At 42.5% G+C, this 16,465-nt stretch overlaps 1 protein-coding gene across 2 annotated transcripts; it reads right to left on the reverse strand.

Annotated features, from left to right (window-relative positions):
- Positions 1-1,411: 1,411 nt before the first annotated feature.
- JDP2 (Jun dimerization protein 2) lies at positions 1,412-15,038 on the reverse strand. Of its 2 annotated transcripts, XM_034418141.3 has the most exons (4): positions 14,457-15,038; positions 5,290-5,513; positions 2,815-2,919; positions 1,412-2,589 (listed from the first exon to the last, which is right to left on the reverse strand). In XM_034418141.3, exons 2-4 carry the CDS (start codon positions 5,488-5,490, stop codon positions 2,404-2,406), a joined length of 492 nt encoding a protein of 163 aa, XP_034274032.1. In that variant the 5' UTR covers positions 5,491-5,513; positions 14,457-15,038; the 3' UTR covers positions 1,412-2,403. The 2 variants fall into 2 exon arrangements, with proteins under 2 accessions (XP_034274032.1, XP_034274031.1); XM_034418140.3 differs by lacking the exon at positions 14,457-15,038 and having other exon boundaries at positions 5,290-5,641.
- Positions 15,039-16,465: the final 1,427 nt, after the last annotated feature.

A 16,465-nucleotide genomic window follows, 5' to 3' on the forward strand; every position in this document is an offset into this window, starting at 1 on the left:
AAGCGGCAGGAGAGGAGGGCTGCCTTGCGCCACTGGCTGGTGCAACTATACCGAGGCGGAATGCTGTTGCCGTGTAAATGAAAGTAGTGCTTTGCTCCCACAGCTTCCAGCCACCGCAAATGCAGCTTCTTCCCGCTTGTGCCGCCCCCTCCACCACCACAACAGCACCATTCATTCCGGACGGCAAGGGCTGCACTCCTTTTTCCGTATTGCACCACCTGCAAAAATACAAAAATTTCTCCGCGGACCACCAGTTGGTGACCACTGTCTTAGGGGACCCCTGTGAACCCCCAAAGAGGTCGCGACCCACAGGTTGAGAACCATTGTCATAGACTTTTCAGCTGTAGAACCTCCAAATAGCCCTCTTATGTGAAAGCTTGGGTTTGTATGACACATTCTCTAGATTATTAATTCCAGAAAAATGAATAGCCTTGTATACTTGAAAAAGAAACTGATATTGACTTTGATAAAGTAGGGTCCATTTTTAGTGCCGGAGTGTTATCCTTAGAAACTCAAGGAGTTGCATGAGTTTAAAACCAGAACATAATCTGCAATAAAATTAAACTGTACATATGTGTGCCGTTGGACTGACAGAGATGCATGCACACAAACATATGTAATGGTGTGTGGGTAGACAGACAGACAGATGGATTTTACAGTCTTCCCTGGTTTTGTAAGACTGAATTATTTTCATTTTCAAATGCTCAGTGTCTAAGAGGAGTTCACGGTGTTGAACACAGATAGAACCATTACGATCTGAAAGGTTACAAAGGTCAGAGTATTTGTTTACATATAGAATTGTTTTCAATTGGCTAACTGTAGGTCTATTGAGTTCATTGCCTTTTGAAGACCTTACGAACATCTTTACAGCTAAAAAAAAAAGTATTAATGAATCAATTGGAAAGCTTCTGCCTCAGCCATATTTACTGCTTCCATATTCTGAATCTATTACTCAAGAGGACATATGCACTCAAATTTTCAAAAAGATACCCTGTTTAAACCCTTCTGTTCACTTAAGGATTCACTGAGACATGCAATTTGACCAGAGTGCCTAAACATTTGCATGCAATTCTGTGTCAAATAGTTATTTTGAACCCAAATCATAATTATCTTAACCCGAGTTGTGAGATTATCACCAACAGCCAATTATTCAAAGCTGGTCACCAAATTACATATAGTTTTCAAATTAAATTCTGATTTTTTAAAAATATTCTGACGTGATCAAACACAAACACACAGGTGTCAGGAATGAGACTGGTGAAATTAAAGATGTAGTCATGGCTTGAATTTTGGATGCTAGAGTATTTTAAAACATTTTTTCAATAGTTCTGAAAAATGTAGGTCAAAAACATACTTAAGCATAATGCAACCAGCGCATCAGAACATGGAATGAAGCACAGAAGATAGGAGGGTAAGTAAACGTTAACATTTACTGATACAGACTGAATATTATGAAGGACGTACATGGATGGACATGGCAGTGGAGCCAGACTAAAGGCACAGGACCCTTTTCCCAGCATGCCGAGGGAAAGGACTGGACACCACCAAACAAATAACACAATGGAGATAACTGCGGCATATATATTTGTAACAAAGACCATAATAACATACATTTCTATTGGATCACATCAAGTGATTATATAAATCCGTATAGAGACTGTATAAAACTTTTATAAAAAAATATTTAAAAACTGTAAAAATGTGCATTTTAAAAGCATGGCCTCTGGACAGCTGGGCTGTAAACATTATACTGAGGGTGTGCTTGTGGGGGCGCCTGCGCCACAGTGCCACAGACAGGCCCAGCAATGAGGCAGGACTTGTGTCAAGTGTTTGCCATTCTTGGTTTCTGGTTTAGTTCTGAGAGACAGAAAGAGAGAGAGGAGGAGAGAGAGAGAGAGAGAGAGAGAGAAGGAGAAAGAGAGAGCACATGGCAGGTCCTAAATGGGGAGAATACAAGAACTATTGTCTGCCCAGTTTTGCCTGTTGATGGCTTCCACTTAATCCCTACTAACTCTCAACCATTCGCTGTGAAAAGAGTAGTAGCAAGAACCATGATGCTACCCTCCCAGTGTCCCAAAATGTTCCAGGCTTGGAATGCAGGCCTGTAATGGACTGCTTAAAAGATTTTCCACAAGTTGAAGTACTGCAAGGACAACCAGGAAAGCCTTCACAATGGCCACCACATCCACTCAAGTTGACCTCTTAGTGGCAAAGGAAGCTTCCCTACTTCAGTGTTCCATTGATCCTTCTTCTCTTCCTTTATCTGGAATGTGCAATCCTTAAGGAAGCTCCTTAGTCCTGACTGCACTAATCTTGACAGTGCACAATTCATCATACAGTAATTAGATGAGAGACTCTCAGAGACCCTGTTTGTGCAACGCCTTGCCCACCGTGTGTTTTTTTTCATTTCTTCTCAAGCTGTTCCAGCAGTGGATTGGCTTCATTCTCTGGTGTTTTCACACTATCTGTCCGAACAATGCAGGTGGGACGGTGGCGATTCAGCATCAAGATCAGCTGCTGCCTTTCCTGCTTTAGCTCTTCTATCTGTGCCTTCAGCTCAGCATTCATGAGTTCCAGGCGCTCAGATTCCTATGCAAAATCAGAGAAATATGGAGGTGAAGTTTTCGGTTTCTCAGTTACACTGTGGAAAAAAGCTACTGCCTCATCCAACAACCAAAGCAAAACAGACAGAGCAGTTCTCTGCATTGTGAAGCACGCACAGAGAATAACACAGGCGCTTCCAGGAAAGCAGGATTTTCTTCAGATGTTTTATCCATCTTTATAATAGTAGAAGGAACAAGGGGTCACACTCACCCGCTGAAGGAATTCAGTTCTCTCCTTCTTCTTGTTCCGACATCGAGCAGCTGCTACTTTGTTCTTCTCTCTGCGTCTTTTCCTCCTTTCCTCTTCCTCATCTAGCTAAAAGAGAAAAACGCAAGTGCAATAAGACAACTGAACAAAGACAAGGAATCACATGATGCTAACTACATCTCATCCCCCCCAGCGCATGATGCTTTCTTCCACAAAACATTTAATCCTTATGCTGCCATAGAGACATGGATTGAAATACTCAAATCTATATTCTGCTTTTCTGTCTTTGGGCTTTTTAACAAGCCCAAAGACAGATTCGCATGTCCTGATGACACTGATACGGAATAGATGCCTACATCTTAAGAGGGAGAGTGGTAATGTATGCCACTAATTATTCATCAGTCAATTAGCACCTTCAAAATATTCTTCTCCATGCCCATGCATAAGCACAAGGAGATTCAGGACAGCGTATCATTATACCCGTGGACCATTTATCATCAGTGAGGCCTGGATGACATTTTATATCACTACTGAATAGCTTCAGCAAAGAAGCCATCTAAAATTTTTCTCCTGGGAATCTCATTGTAAAGGACCCTGAAAGATTTAGATTATTTGGGTGACCTTCAGCCAATGTCTGCAGCACTCCTGTTAAAATATCCCTGGAATGCAATGCTGAAATCAACCCTGTTCAGATGGTATAACCCAGTGGTGAAATGTAAAATCTGTTACTACCGGTTCTGTGGGCGTGACTTGGTGGGGGTGTTAATGTAACTGAGTGGGCGTGGCCAACATTTTTTTTTTTTAAACTTTTAAAACCATTTTTTCTATAACCTCTTCGGTCGAAGAGGTTCTGGAAAAAAATGCTTTTAAAAGCCTCTGACGATCCCAGCTGAGCTGCATGATCATCAGAGGTGTTTTTTTTTTTTACTTTTAAAAGCATTTTTTCGGCCGAAGAGATTGTAGAAAAAATGCTTTTAAAAATTAAAAAAAAAAAAAGCCTCTGATGATCGCGCGACTCAGCTGGGCATGGGGGCGGGGGGCAGGGATTTTTCCTACCGGTTCTCCGAACCACCCGCCACTCTCGCTACCGGATCAGGCGATCCAGTCCGAACTGGGAGCATTTCACCCCTGGTATAACTCATCTTGAACTCAGTCCATAGAGTGTAGTGACCAGCATCTTCACTCCCCACGGCAAAGTATGAAACCTTTGCTTTCGCTGTATCTGGTATTCATACTTCATAGGACTAGATTCTCCATTGTTGCCATTTGCTCTTCCTACAAATTTGCATTACTACATATTCCAACATTTACCACTTCCTTCTTACAATAATCTTACCTCTCGGATCTACTACATTATTGGACCTTTCTGCCCAAATCAATCACACTTGTTTATGTAGAAGCAAGTCACACTATGGTTATTTCCAAGTAAATAATTTAGAGGTGTGGAGAAAATCACAGTTTTTTCAAATGTCAACATTATTTTAAAACCACATTTCCTTTTTACAGACAAGCACACGTCAGCTTTTCTGAGATTAATGAAGTAAATGTATTTTTACAAATATTAAAAAAGGTATAACTATATAAATCTAACCCATTTTGCAGTTCTGGAAAGAAGGATCAACTTTACTTTTTTTCATTATAATCCTTGGTTGTGTGAGAAGAAAAGACATACCCTCCATGCTGCTTGGTATGAGCTTTATACCAACTAATCAAGGAGTCAGTTCTTTAATACAGTAAATATTTATATGTAGGTTTGTTCATTCATTCAATTTATATGACTGCCCACTTGACGTGCAATTCTGAATAGCCAGCATCCAGTTAAAAGCAACAACTAACAATTAAAACCAATTTAAAAGCCCATCATATCCAAGATGCTCTCTCTCTCTCTCTCTTTCTCTCCCTCATGTGTTTGATGCATCTACATACATACACATACATCCTGAAAAGAGGCTCCCCTAATATTCTAGTCTAGTGTCGACAGAAAGCCAAGTCTTCAGTGCCTTGTGAAAGCCAGAAGAATTATGGCTTTATGGATCTAAAGGACGACACTGTTCCACAGAACCACTGTTCCTATTATTTTGTTATTCTGAAATTATGAACTGCGTAACACTAGACTAAAGACTAATACTATCTTTATTTTCAAAATGTCTATTTTGCCTAATTTAGAAATCTAAAAAAAAAAAAAATCCTAATAAAAACCAGAAATCCGTGTGAGCTCATTACCTTTAAGGAATAGGCCACTTATAGCAATGGTACATTTCTTCAGGCTCGCGTGGAAGACTGGAAATAATTGGGCTGCTTTAAAGAGCAGGAGGAAAAGGTACAAAGCTCACCCAAATCACCTCTCCAAATAATTTTCAAAGCATGCATGCGCATAAGCAGAGAAAGCCTGAACAAAAGGAATGAATCTTGACTGTTTTTGAATCCTGGTTGACAGATTCGAAAGGCACTTTGACCCAATTTTATTTTAGAACCTACCTCACTTTTCATTGGCTGAGGCCTCTTGCCCAGTTTCACCTCCAGGAAATGTAGTGGTGAGATCATGGCCCCAATGCTGCGAATGTCAGCATACTTCAGTTCCTCTGCTGTCAAGGTAGTACCAGGTAACCCTGCCAAAGGGCCAAGGCCAGGCAGAGCGCCAGCTGTCAAGGATGGGTCTGGAATCTGCCCTGGCATCATAGCAAGATACACAATTCCACACCCTAGACAAAAGAAGGAGAAGCTAACCATCATTTGCCATAGGAAGCTAAGCAGGGAGAATCCACAAAGAGTGATACGAAGAAGCATTATAATTGGCTATTTTCTGTGAAACTTCCCCCCGCCTGCCTTTCTTTCTCTCTCTCTCTCTCTCTCTTTGTCTCTCTGTCTCTGTCTTTCTTTCTTTCTCTCTCTCTCTCTCTCTCTCTCTCTCTCTCTCTCTCTCTCTCTCTCTCTCTCTCTCTTCCTCCCTCATACACGACTATGGAAATTGATAAATAAAATAACATAAATTACGTTTAAAGCAGACTTTCCTGCCATGTAGTCTTCTTTCTAGGACATTATACAATAATCTTTGGATAAAGATATCTTTATGAATATGAACTGTTATTAAGAAATCCCATCGCAGATCATAACCAATCTGCTTTCAAGCAGTTAAACAAAGAAAATAAAATGCAAAAGTAAAAGGCTGTCGGAGGGAAAACATTAAGCAAAGGTAGATAACTGAACATTGTACCTTTTTATGTGTCTATAAGCATGTGCTAATTTGAAAGGAGGTTGGTCACAAGAAAAAAAAAAGGAGGAATTAATAATTGCTATGCTGAGAGGAACCAAACCAACTTTGTGGATTAATGCTTTAACAAACAAGAAGCAATGATTAGCTAATTCAGCAAAGAGCCTGTTCAATGGATTTAAAAACTCAAGGAGGAAGGCAGAATTACAAAAGGAAGTTAACAAATTGCACAGATTATTTAGGACTAGGAATTATGTAATCTCTCCTGGTGAAACCTCAAAAGCACTGATCAACTTTAGTACTGCCTACTAAAATGTTAAAATTCTTTCCCATATCTGGTTTGGGTTGTGCTAGCTGCAGCCAGTAGTTTAAAGTCTGGGAAAAAGAACCTTCATAAAGAAGCACCTTGATTTTATCTGTTGAAAAATTCATACTTTCAGCACAATGATTTTGAGAAGAGTAAGCAATAAGAAAGATTGTAAAATTACACAGAGATTGATGACACTATTTGAGTAAAAAAATGAAAGGCCTATCTTTAAAGAATTCATCACCCCCTAGAACAGGGGTCTGCAACCTTAAGTACTCAAAAGAGCCATTTGGACCCGTTTCCCACAGAAAAGAAAATACTGGAAGCCACAAAACCTGGGTGGGCGTGGCCAACTCGATGTCACTCATTTCCACCAGTCACATGATCCCCCCTAGCCACGCCTACCCAGCTGGTAATTAGGGCAGAGAACCAGTTGTTAAAAAACACCAGGAACCACAAAATCCTTTTGACATCTCTCGCTCCCTCCCTCCTCCCTCTCTCCCCACCTCTCTCTTTATCCCTCTCTGTCTCTCTCTCCCCCTCTCTCTGTATCTCCCTGTCTCTGCCCTGGCTGCTTCTCCATCCCCCATCATTGCCCTTACCTTCTCAGGCCAGGTGAGGAGTGACTGGGAGGGGAGGGCAAGGGAGGGGGGCAACCAGTGGTGGGATCACTTGACAGGGAGCTACAGCAGAGGGCCCAAAGAGCCACATGCGGCTCCGGAGCTGCAGGTTGCTGACCCGTGCCCTAGAAGATGGGAAAAGTAAACCAGAAGCTTACACTATTTTTGCTCTTCCCTACCCATTAGTAGTCCTGGACAGTATGAGGGGAGCACTCTTCCCCTCTGCTTCTGGCCAAGTTGGGGATGAAGGACCACTGAAGGTGTACCTCTCTCTCCTCTGTGAGAACCTGTGGGGAAGGGGAAAGTCTCATGTATTGTAGTGGGAGGGAAAGCTACAGTCCTTGTTTCTTCCCATCCTGCCAAATTTATAACATCCTGCCAGAACTTTCACTCAACTGCTGCTCTTAAAATGCAAAATGTGAAGGAGGTGTGTAGGGCACTGCTTTGTATTTGTGTGTATGTGCAAGAAGCAAGGTATGTATATGCAGGTTTTATTGTTTGTCATAGATTTGGTAACCTTTGGAAATCATTTGATTGACAGGTAGTTATAAATGTTCATTTGACTGAAAGGTAATCATAAACAGTTGTGTTAAATAAACTAAATAAATAAAATTAAAATAACGGATCACTGCTAGACAGAAAGCTTTGCTTTTTCAGAATTCATGTGATTAAAATTGACACTGATGCTATAAGCTTGAATGACAGTTGAGAAAGGGGGGGGTTGCTATGTATTGTCACATTAATAATATCCTTGAATATTTATCTAGTGAAAAGAACATTTGGCCTTTGCAAGGTCAAGAACACATTGGCTTCACACATCCTCTAAGTCATTATTTAGTAAATAAACTATAATTAATTTGGATTACAAACCTCAACAGCTGCATTTATGCAATATTCTGAGCTAGACAGAAAGAAGTATGGGTAGTATTAAGTATGAATTCAAATATTGTATCTAAAATAAATATGCACAATATTCCTGATAATACACAGCTGTCTTATATTATGCCAGAGATGACTTAGAATTAGGTATTTTCATTTAGTATGCACTTTTATTCAAGTGCAGAACCAGGCATATTTCCCCCACCTCCCACAATTCTAGAGAAGTTGATTAAGATATTAAGTGATTCAACCAAGAGCATCCAGTGAGTTTCCATGGCTGAAAGTAGTTTAGAACCCGGGTCTTCTCCCTGCCAGCCCAACACATCAACCACTATATAACACCGGATCTTTCATTACTTTTCCACTTGACCAGGATGGACACTGACAGCAGCTCTGTAGCATTTGAAATAGCTCTTTCATATCACCTGTCATCCTAAGGGGAGATACAGGTAGTCCTCAATTTATAACACTTCATTTAGTGACTGTTCAAAGTTACAATGGCAATGAAAAAAGTGACTTATGACCATTTTTCAAAATTACAACCTTTGCAGCATCCCCACAATCATGTGATCACAATTCAGATGCTTGGCAACTGGTTCACATTTATGACCATTGCAGTGTCTCAGGGTCATGTAATCGCTTTTTGTGACCTACTGACAAGCAAAGTCAACGGGAAGCCAGATTCAGTTAAAAACCTGGTTAGTAACTTATCAACTGCACTGATTCACTTAATAACTGTGGCAAGAAAGGTCGTAAAATGGGACAAAATTCACTTAACAAATGTCTCACTTAACAACAGAAATTTTGGGTTCAATTGTGGTCGTAAGTTGAGGACCACCTGTACTAACGTTTGATAAAGGTACATTTCAATGCAAAGTGTATACTGTATTTTATCATGATCAACTCTCCTTCCCTAACCCCCTTCATCTTAGAGCAGGGGTAGACCTTTTAGGGCTCCCCCAGAGCAGCTCTTAACCCCATTCAGCATTCTCAATCACAAGAGGCCATTGCAACCGTAATTTATAACAACTGGAGGAACTAAAGGAAGCCAAAATGCCTTATTTTAAAACAAATCAGTTACTATCATTAATCTAAATCTATCTTTTCCAATTCAATGCCTTCTAGATATGTTAAATGCACCTCCTATCATTGCTGGCCTAAGGTCACATGGACAGGGGTATAAATCGAGTTACAGTTCAACACAGACGGAGCATGTCAGGTCACAAAAGGCAGCCGAAAGCTTCAGCTTTTCTAATGCAGTTACTTAGACTCAAGTTTGCACACCACAAAGATCATCTTCCGTATCATTTTATGTGTCCCTTGCTTTTTATTGAGGTTCTCAAAAGTGAAGCGATTAAACCTGCCAAACCAGAAATAATTTGTCTAGGTAGAAAATTGCTCCTACTGCCGAAGTGACATAAAGGAGCTGGCATATATTTGAAGCACATTAATAACTGCACTTTCTTCTACTCTTGATTTTCTTTTGTAAACAAACTTTTAAAATATTTTCCAGAGTTCTGGAGACTAAGAAACATGTGATATAAAAAAAAACTTTTGAAAAGTGGTTTAGTGTGGTATACGACCTTGTATTTTCTCTTCCTAAGTCACTTCCTATTAGCTTCGTCATGATTTGGCTGAGGCTTCAATTCTGATAACAGAGTAACAAGAGTTGGAAGGGACCTTGGAGGTCTTCTACTCCATACCCCTGCTCAAGCAAGAGACTCTATCTATACCGTTTCAGACAAATGTTTGTCAGACTCTTTTTGAAAGTCTCGGGTATTGGAGCACCCACAACTTCTGGAGGCAAGTAGTTCTATTGATTAATCGTTCTGTCAGGAAATTTCTCCTTAGTTCTATGTTGGTTCTCTTCGTGATTAGTTTCCATTCATTGCTTCTTGTTCTACATTCAGATGCTTTAGAGAATGATGTTTTAACTTACATTCTTTATGTCTAGTTTGGCCCATATGTGTTTCAATAGTGTTTCAAATGAAAAGGCATTTGAAAGCAACTTTTTTCTAATTTGTGTTACTTTTTTAAACACAGCTATACAAATGTTCAAAACTAACTGGAAGTAGAGTGTGGAATTTATTCTGAAACTCAAGGAAAACTCCTATGCAATAGAATTTTTTTTTCTTTTAATATCACATTTGGATATTAAACAAGTGATTTCTTCTGATATGATTTTTTCATATTCAAATCCCAAAGCTGGCATTTTTATTAGGACAGTGCTTAAGATTTTAAGTTTCACTAACTTTATCCTAGGTCTAGTTCAATCTGCTGCATCCTGATTGTGCTGATTGGTGATGATGAGATATGTAGTGCAGCCTACCTAAATTAGGGAAGTGTGTGACCCAATTAAATAATTTTTATGCAAGAGAGCCATAAGAACACATTCCTATCTCTATATAGGTCTTCATAAAACTGAAGACATAGTGGTTTGCTTCTTTTGAGGCTTAGCATGTTGTGTAAAACATGTTCCAAAACTGGATATTCAAGGGATGTCTTATTTTAGGGGAAACAGGGTAGAAACAGAGGCATCTTCCAAAGGCATATTGAAAGGGGTCCAATGCCTTTAAAGCCCTTCTTCTCCAAATATTCCAACCCCTTATTTATCAACTTGACCAGTAATAGCAGCAATGAAAAAATATGGTCCATAATCCTCTCAAGGTGCCTCATGAAAAGCACTTGGCTAGAGTCCCCACAATCTATAGTCAGTTCTACTATTGGCCTAGGTCAGTGTTGAGTGCCAAACACTGTGCCAAAGGAGTGCCAAAATGGGAGCGCACGCACGCGTGTGTGCATGAAACCGGAAGAGCACCTGCCCGGTGCATCTGTGTGTGCATGTGGGCACTGGGGGGGCTGCTCTTCCAGTTTCCGGTGCATACATGTGCACCGGCCACCTGATCTTAGCGTGTGCATGTGTGCCAGAAACTGGAAGACCAGGTGGCTGGTGCACTTGCGCACTCTGGAAACCGGAAGAGCAGCTGCCCGGTGCGCACATGCGCACCAGGCAGCTGCTCTTCCGGTTTCTGGCACTCCTGCGTACGTGAAGACCAGCTGGCCGGCACCATCGGAACCTGGAAAAGCAACGGGCGACAGCTCGCGTGCCCGGAGAGATGGCTCTGTGCTACTTCCAGCCATAGGTTCACCATCACGGGCCTTAGGTGGTTGAGAGTGACAGAAGCTATAGTCCAACACAAACTGAGGCATTGAAAATGCTTCTTCAAAGCCTCTTAATCAACTAAAGGTCGAAATGAATTGTACCTAGATCTATTACCAGGGGTGGGCAACTATGGCCCTTTTCTGACTTGTGGACTTCAATTCCCAGAATTCCTGAGCCAGCCATGTTAGCTCAGGAATTCTGGGAATTGAAGTCCACAAGTCAGAAAAGGGCCATAGTTGCCCACCTCTGTATTAGGCAGATCACCATATTTTAGGCCCAGTTATAATGCTGCCCATTCTTTCACTTCTGCAGCAATAAAAGAATCTCTTTGGTATTGATTTGTTTCTAGAGCAATAACTATAGAAATTAAGATCGTATTTCAATGAGAAAGTCACTAGAATTTGGGACAGGGATGCAATATTCCCATGACGTTTTCTGCATAATGGTCAGAGGTTACAGAGCAAACAGCCACATTTGTCTCTTCAATCCTCCAGAACAAGTCATATAATCTCAAGACAGCTATCTGCTGCTCCTTGCAAGGAAGATGGATTTTGACTGCAAGTCCTATGTCCTGCTGACCCACCCACACAAATGGGCATTTTAAACTGTTAGGAATTGCACAAAGAATTTGACATCCTAACAACTGGTCTCCCGAACGCCCCCACAAGTTTGCCGATTCCCAGAGGAGAACTCTGGCAAGAGCCTGCAGATTGCTTCCATGCAAGCTTCAAGAAATAAGCTGAAAAATTCCTAGCCTGACTCAGTGAAATATTTGTCTCTCCTCAGCTCTCCAAGGCCCAATACATGCGCGTGCGCGCACACACATGCACATACACATACAGCCAGTGAGTTTGGCAGTCCTTGCGTTCCAGGGCTGGTAATACAAGCCATGGAGCAAGCTGCCAAGACAAGCAACAGAACGAGCCAGGCCCCATTTCATTGGCCACCATCAGTTGCATATGGCCCTGGAACCAGCCAAGTGAGTGTTCTCACCCACCTTGAGGGCATAGGAGACCCTGTGTTTTCAAGTACACCTCCGCAGGGCCTTCATTAAAAGAAAAAAGAAACATAATGTGGCTCCTGCTTGCTGTTTTTCCCCTCTCAATTTCATCTGCAATCTACTCCCAAATAATTAAGGGCAGGGAGTGGGGAAGAAAGAAAAGGGCCTTCTAGAGGGAAATGCAGAAAAGCAGCTTTCGCTCCATTTCATGCTTGATTACTAAAGTGAATTTAGGATTCTTTCTGCTGCTTAGTTTCTTTTGCAGGTTTCAGAGGTGGAAGAAGGAAGATCTTTTGTGAAACGGCAGACACGAAGCATCCACCTTCCAGAACAAAACAGATCAGGTGGATGTGAGGTCTGCTCAAGCTTTAGTCAAAAAGATTACTAGCCTGCACGATCACATTGTGCAAACCAAAGAAGTGAACAAGCAGACTGGCAAAAAGCACCATTATGCCATTACTCTTTGCCAGTCTAAACAGAAAGAGAGAAGCTCTCAATCCTAGTTAGTAATAAGATACTTTTCAAAGGGATTAAGACAGCATTCCGTGCCTTTGTGGGATCTGGAGCCTACAGTGCTGTATACTCAGCAAAACTGTTCTGTGTAAAAAAAAAAAAAAGCACAGAACAACAACAACAACAAAAAAGGTTATCAGTTTTCCAGAAAGTCACAATGTTTTTCAAGAAAGCACTCAAGTTTATAACAATAGGCAAAAGATATGCAAAGAAAGCAGCACACTGAAAATATGGTCCCAGGAAAGATGCTTTTTTCAAGCCTTCATGCTCTTGTTTTCAATCAGTAAAATTAAACTTGCATGCCCTCCTTAACATGCCAGAAAAGGTGTGGCTAACTAACAGACACGCCCAAACCAAAGCCATGGAACTTGCAAGCTTCAAATCACTTTTCCTAGCTCCTCCAGGCAAGGCCTAGCCCAGTTTAACTAACACTTCTACATCCACAACTTTCACCCCATTATAGTATTGAAACTAAACCAGTGACAATGGCCCCATCCTAAAGCAGAAAACTCATTCATAAAAGCCCTAGACACATGAATGGATGGGGAAACATATACTTCGAATTAGTGGAAGAAAACCTATGGCTGAATCAGACAACACAGGAACATTATTAACTAGAAAATCACAAGGAAGGGGAGGGGGCAGTTAGCACAGAAGGCATAATGCTTACAGCAATTCTATATAACACATAAGTAGACTGCAACTCTTTGTTATTTGCTATCTATTGGGATCACTCTGCAGCTCTTATCTCTTTGGGGACACAAAAGCCTTGTTGTCATTCGCCTACCCGGAAAAGCCAGCCCACCATGCTGTAAAGTCCACCTTTATTACAAATTTCTTCCCTAATATCAAATAGAAGACAGGGCCTTCCTGTCCTGTTTTCCTTCCCTCTAGAGAAATTGAGGGTCGATGGAAGAGGAGCCAAATAGGTGGCTAAAGAAGGAAAAGATTTGCTAAATGATAGGACATGCAGGAAGAGAAAGAAAAGCAAACTGGTGAAATAAAATGTCCAATGATGATGCAGAGCACAAAAAGAATCTTCCAGTGGGATGTTCCCTTTTTGGAACTGTTTATCAATGAAAAGTGAAATGAAAATGTTCTAAATAAAATGGTTGTAAAAGAAAATACAAAATTAAAACTGGAATAAAATTCTTTTCCTCCTAATATTACATCGCTGCCTCTCTAGTAATTTACAGCATTCCTAAACATGATAGCTGGATAGTATACCTGCATTAAAGGGTCACCTCTGACCTGAGGTATGTTGCACAGGCACCCACTTCCTTCCTCCTCCTTACAGTTTAATCTAACCACCAATATCAGCGCTTTGTTGCTGATGCCAAGAATCCTGCCTTGATGCAATTTGCTAGATTAGGAAAGGAAATTTAATTCAATATTTTTTCCAGCCCAGATTCCGAGCTATTTGGAAAGTTAGAATACGGAATGGGTGCCTAAAGAAACCAGGGAGAAAGCTTTCAGGATATCCCGGTACCCGACAATTAAATTTACGTTCCGCCTCGATTCATCCAAAATAAATAAATAGCAACGGAGCTTTCTCTTCCATTACTAAGTATCAGAACATTTTACAGTTTCCCGCTCACCATAAAAATGTACCGGAATTTTGCACCGGGGGGGGGGGGGAGCCACTACGGTATTCAGACACTCTGCGTGTCAGGAAGGCAGTTAAAAGAGTCCTAAGCAGCAGCTAATGGGGGGGGGGGGGGCGGGGGACGCGGCAGCTTCGACCCTGGGAATGCGCCAAGGGCCCAGGGCTAGCAGCCCCCCCAGAGCCGCTGAGGCTCCACCAACGTCGCTCCTGGGAAAAGCCCAGGCCCCGAGCAGAGACGCCGAAAGTCAGATCCGACGATCGCAGGCGGACCAGGAAGAAACCACGCGCGGAGCTCCCGCAGTACCAACCCGCCCTTCCGCCGCGCGCAATCCGTTTCTGTACCCACCGGAGGGACGGAAAAGGTGCCCCCGGGGCCCGGCTGCAGCGGGAGGCGAGTCGCACGCTCAGGTCCTCCAGCGCCGCCGCCGCCGCCGCCGCCCAGCTCCGGGAGCGACTCTCGCTTTCTCTCCCCAGGCCCGCCGTGCCGAGCTCAGCCTGGTCCCGGGACCGATCCCTGCGGCCGCGGGCACGCCTGGCTAGCAGCAGCCCCGCCTTCGCCGCAAGTCGCTTCGCCCCTCTCGCAGGCTGTGTCGGACGGCTGGGTGGGTTGCATCAGCCCCTATTATATAGCAGCCCCTGCGCTGCGGGGAGGGGTCGGGAATGCGGAACCGGCCGGGCTGCCAGTTCCAGACGTCAAGGTGGGAGGAGAAGAGGGGACCGCAGGGGAGGAGATCGCAGCCGGCGTGGGGGGGGAGGCGGGACTTTCCGCGGGCAGAGCAGGGTGGCTCTCCCGCCCGTTCCCGCCAGGCGCCCCTCTCGCCCACTTTCAGCCTCCCCCCCCCCCAGCCCCCAAGACTCAAGTCCAGTCGGAATGGAAGCAGGAGCCCCGAGCATGTGCAGAATGCCAGCTTTTCCCATCGCTGCAATGGGAAGGCTTCCAGGTCAAAGGGCGTGACTTCCAAGCGGGCTGTAACCTCGCTCGGACCTTCTCTTTCGGAAGGAAAGCTGCGAACTGGGCTGGGCGGTTTTTCCGGATGATAAAAATAGTTCCCTTTGGTTAATGCGGGGCCATTCAGCCAGCGAAGCAGAGCATCTGGGTCAGGGCTACTTTTGATTCGAAAGTTCGCTTGATTGGAAAAGGTGTAAGGGAGGCTAACAACTGACCACGGGAATAGGATTTTTTTTAGGGGGAGATGAGAAAGTACCCTAAGCTTAGTCATAACTAGCTGAGGAGATCTGATTGCATTCCTGTGCTCTTAAAAAAAAGAAATTATTGGCTACTCAAATCAAATGTTCATCCTGCATCTTAATTCTGTGGGCATGCAAGGCACTTGCTGTACTCTTTATCTCCTTCCTGCTATTGGAAGGGCATTTTTTTCCCCTTCCTTTCCTGAATTTCCAAGTATCATGTAACAGCGTGGGAATGGGCAAGTGATCCCACCAACAAATAGGACAGAAAAAAAATTGCATTGGATTATTTTAAGAAATTTAGAGAGACAATGTTTTCTATGTGATTTGTCCTTGGATCAATAAAGCACACACACCCCCTCCAACATTTCACTACCTTAAGTGAAACTGGGATTAGGGTATATTGCACAATATGTATTGTACATCCACAAATCTCATCAAATTAAGTCGGTACCAAAGGCAAACAGTTCATCTCCCTGGTAGAAAACAAATTAAATAGGAAAATATTCCCAGTTATTTGGACTTCACATCAAACATCTCAAGACTACAGGCAGGCACCTCAGTCTGCTTAAAAAAATAGAGCTAACAGGTGATTAATGTTGCCTATTTATACTTTTCATTTCTTAATGAAGGAAAAGTCATTTTGAAGTTTCAATAACCTAGTCTTATTACTGTAGTGTATTCTGTAAAAGGACTTTAAACATTTTTTTAAGGTAGATTTTAATAGCTGGCACGAGAAAAGCATGGGGAAATTCATTTTATTTTTGTATGGCATTTTCATACAAATGTTGAGAGCAGTGGTTCTCAACCTGTGGGTCGCGACCCCTTTGGGGGTCGAACGACCCTTTCACAGGGGTCACCTAAGACCATGAGAAAACACATATTTTCAATGGTTTTAGGAATAATTTTATGGTTGAGGGTGACCACAACATGAGGAACTGTATTAAAAGGTGGTGGCATTAGGAAGGTTGAGAACCACTGTGTTAGAGGATAGTTTGCTGCTTCAGATGGCTATTATCTACATACCAAAGGTTTGATACTGTCAAGTATACAAGCCATCTCTAGTTAGCACAGTCCCACTTGCTAAAAAGAACTCCTTTTCTTCTATCTTCCCACCCAATGAGAACATATCCATGCCTAAGATGGCAATGCAAGGAGGCACTAAGA

This window comes from Pantherophis guttatus, chromosome 1 (genome assembly GCF_059756535.1).
Source record: "Pantherophis guttatus breed Tessera chromosome 1, ASM5975653v1, whole genome shotgun sequence".
In the NCBI taxonomy this organism is placed as follows: Eukaryota; Metazoa; Chordata; class Lepidosauria; order Squamata; family Colubridae; genus Pantherophis; species Pantherophis guttatus.

Coding starts and splice junctions, on each gene's coding strand:
- JDP2 (XM_034418140.3), bottom strand. CDS start 5,598: ATGCTTCTTCGTATCACTCTTTGTGGATTCTCCCTGCTTAGCTTCCTA. Junction 2,920..5,289: donor CTCAGCCAATGAAAAGTGAG/GTAGGTTCTAAA, acceptor TTTCTCTTTTAG/CTAGATGAGGAAGAGGAAAG. Junction 2,590..2,814: donor GAACTGAATTCCTTCAGCGG/GTGAGTGTGACC, acceptor GATTTTGCATAG/GAATCTGAGCGCCTGGAACT.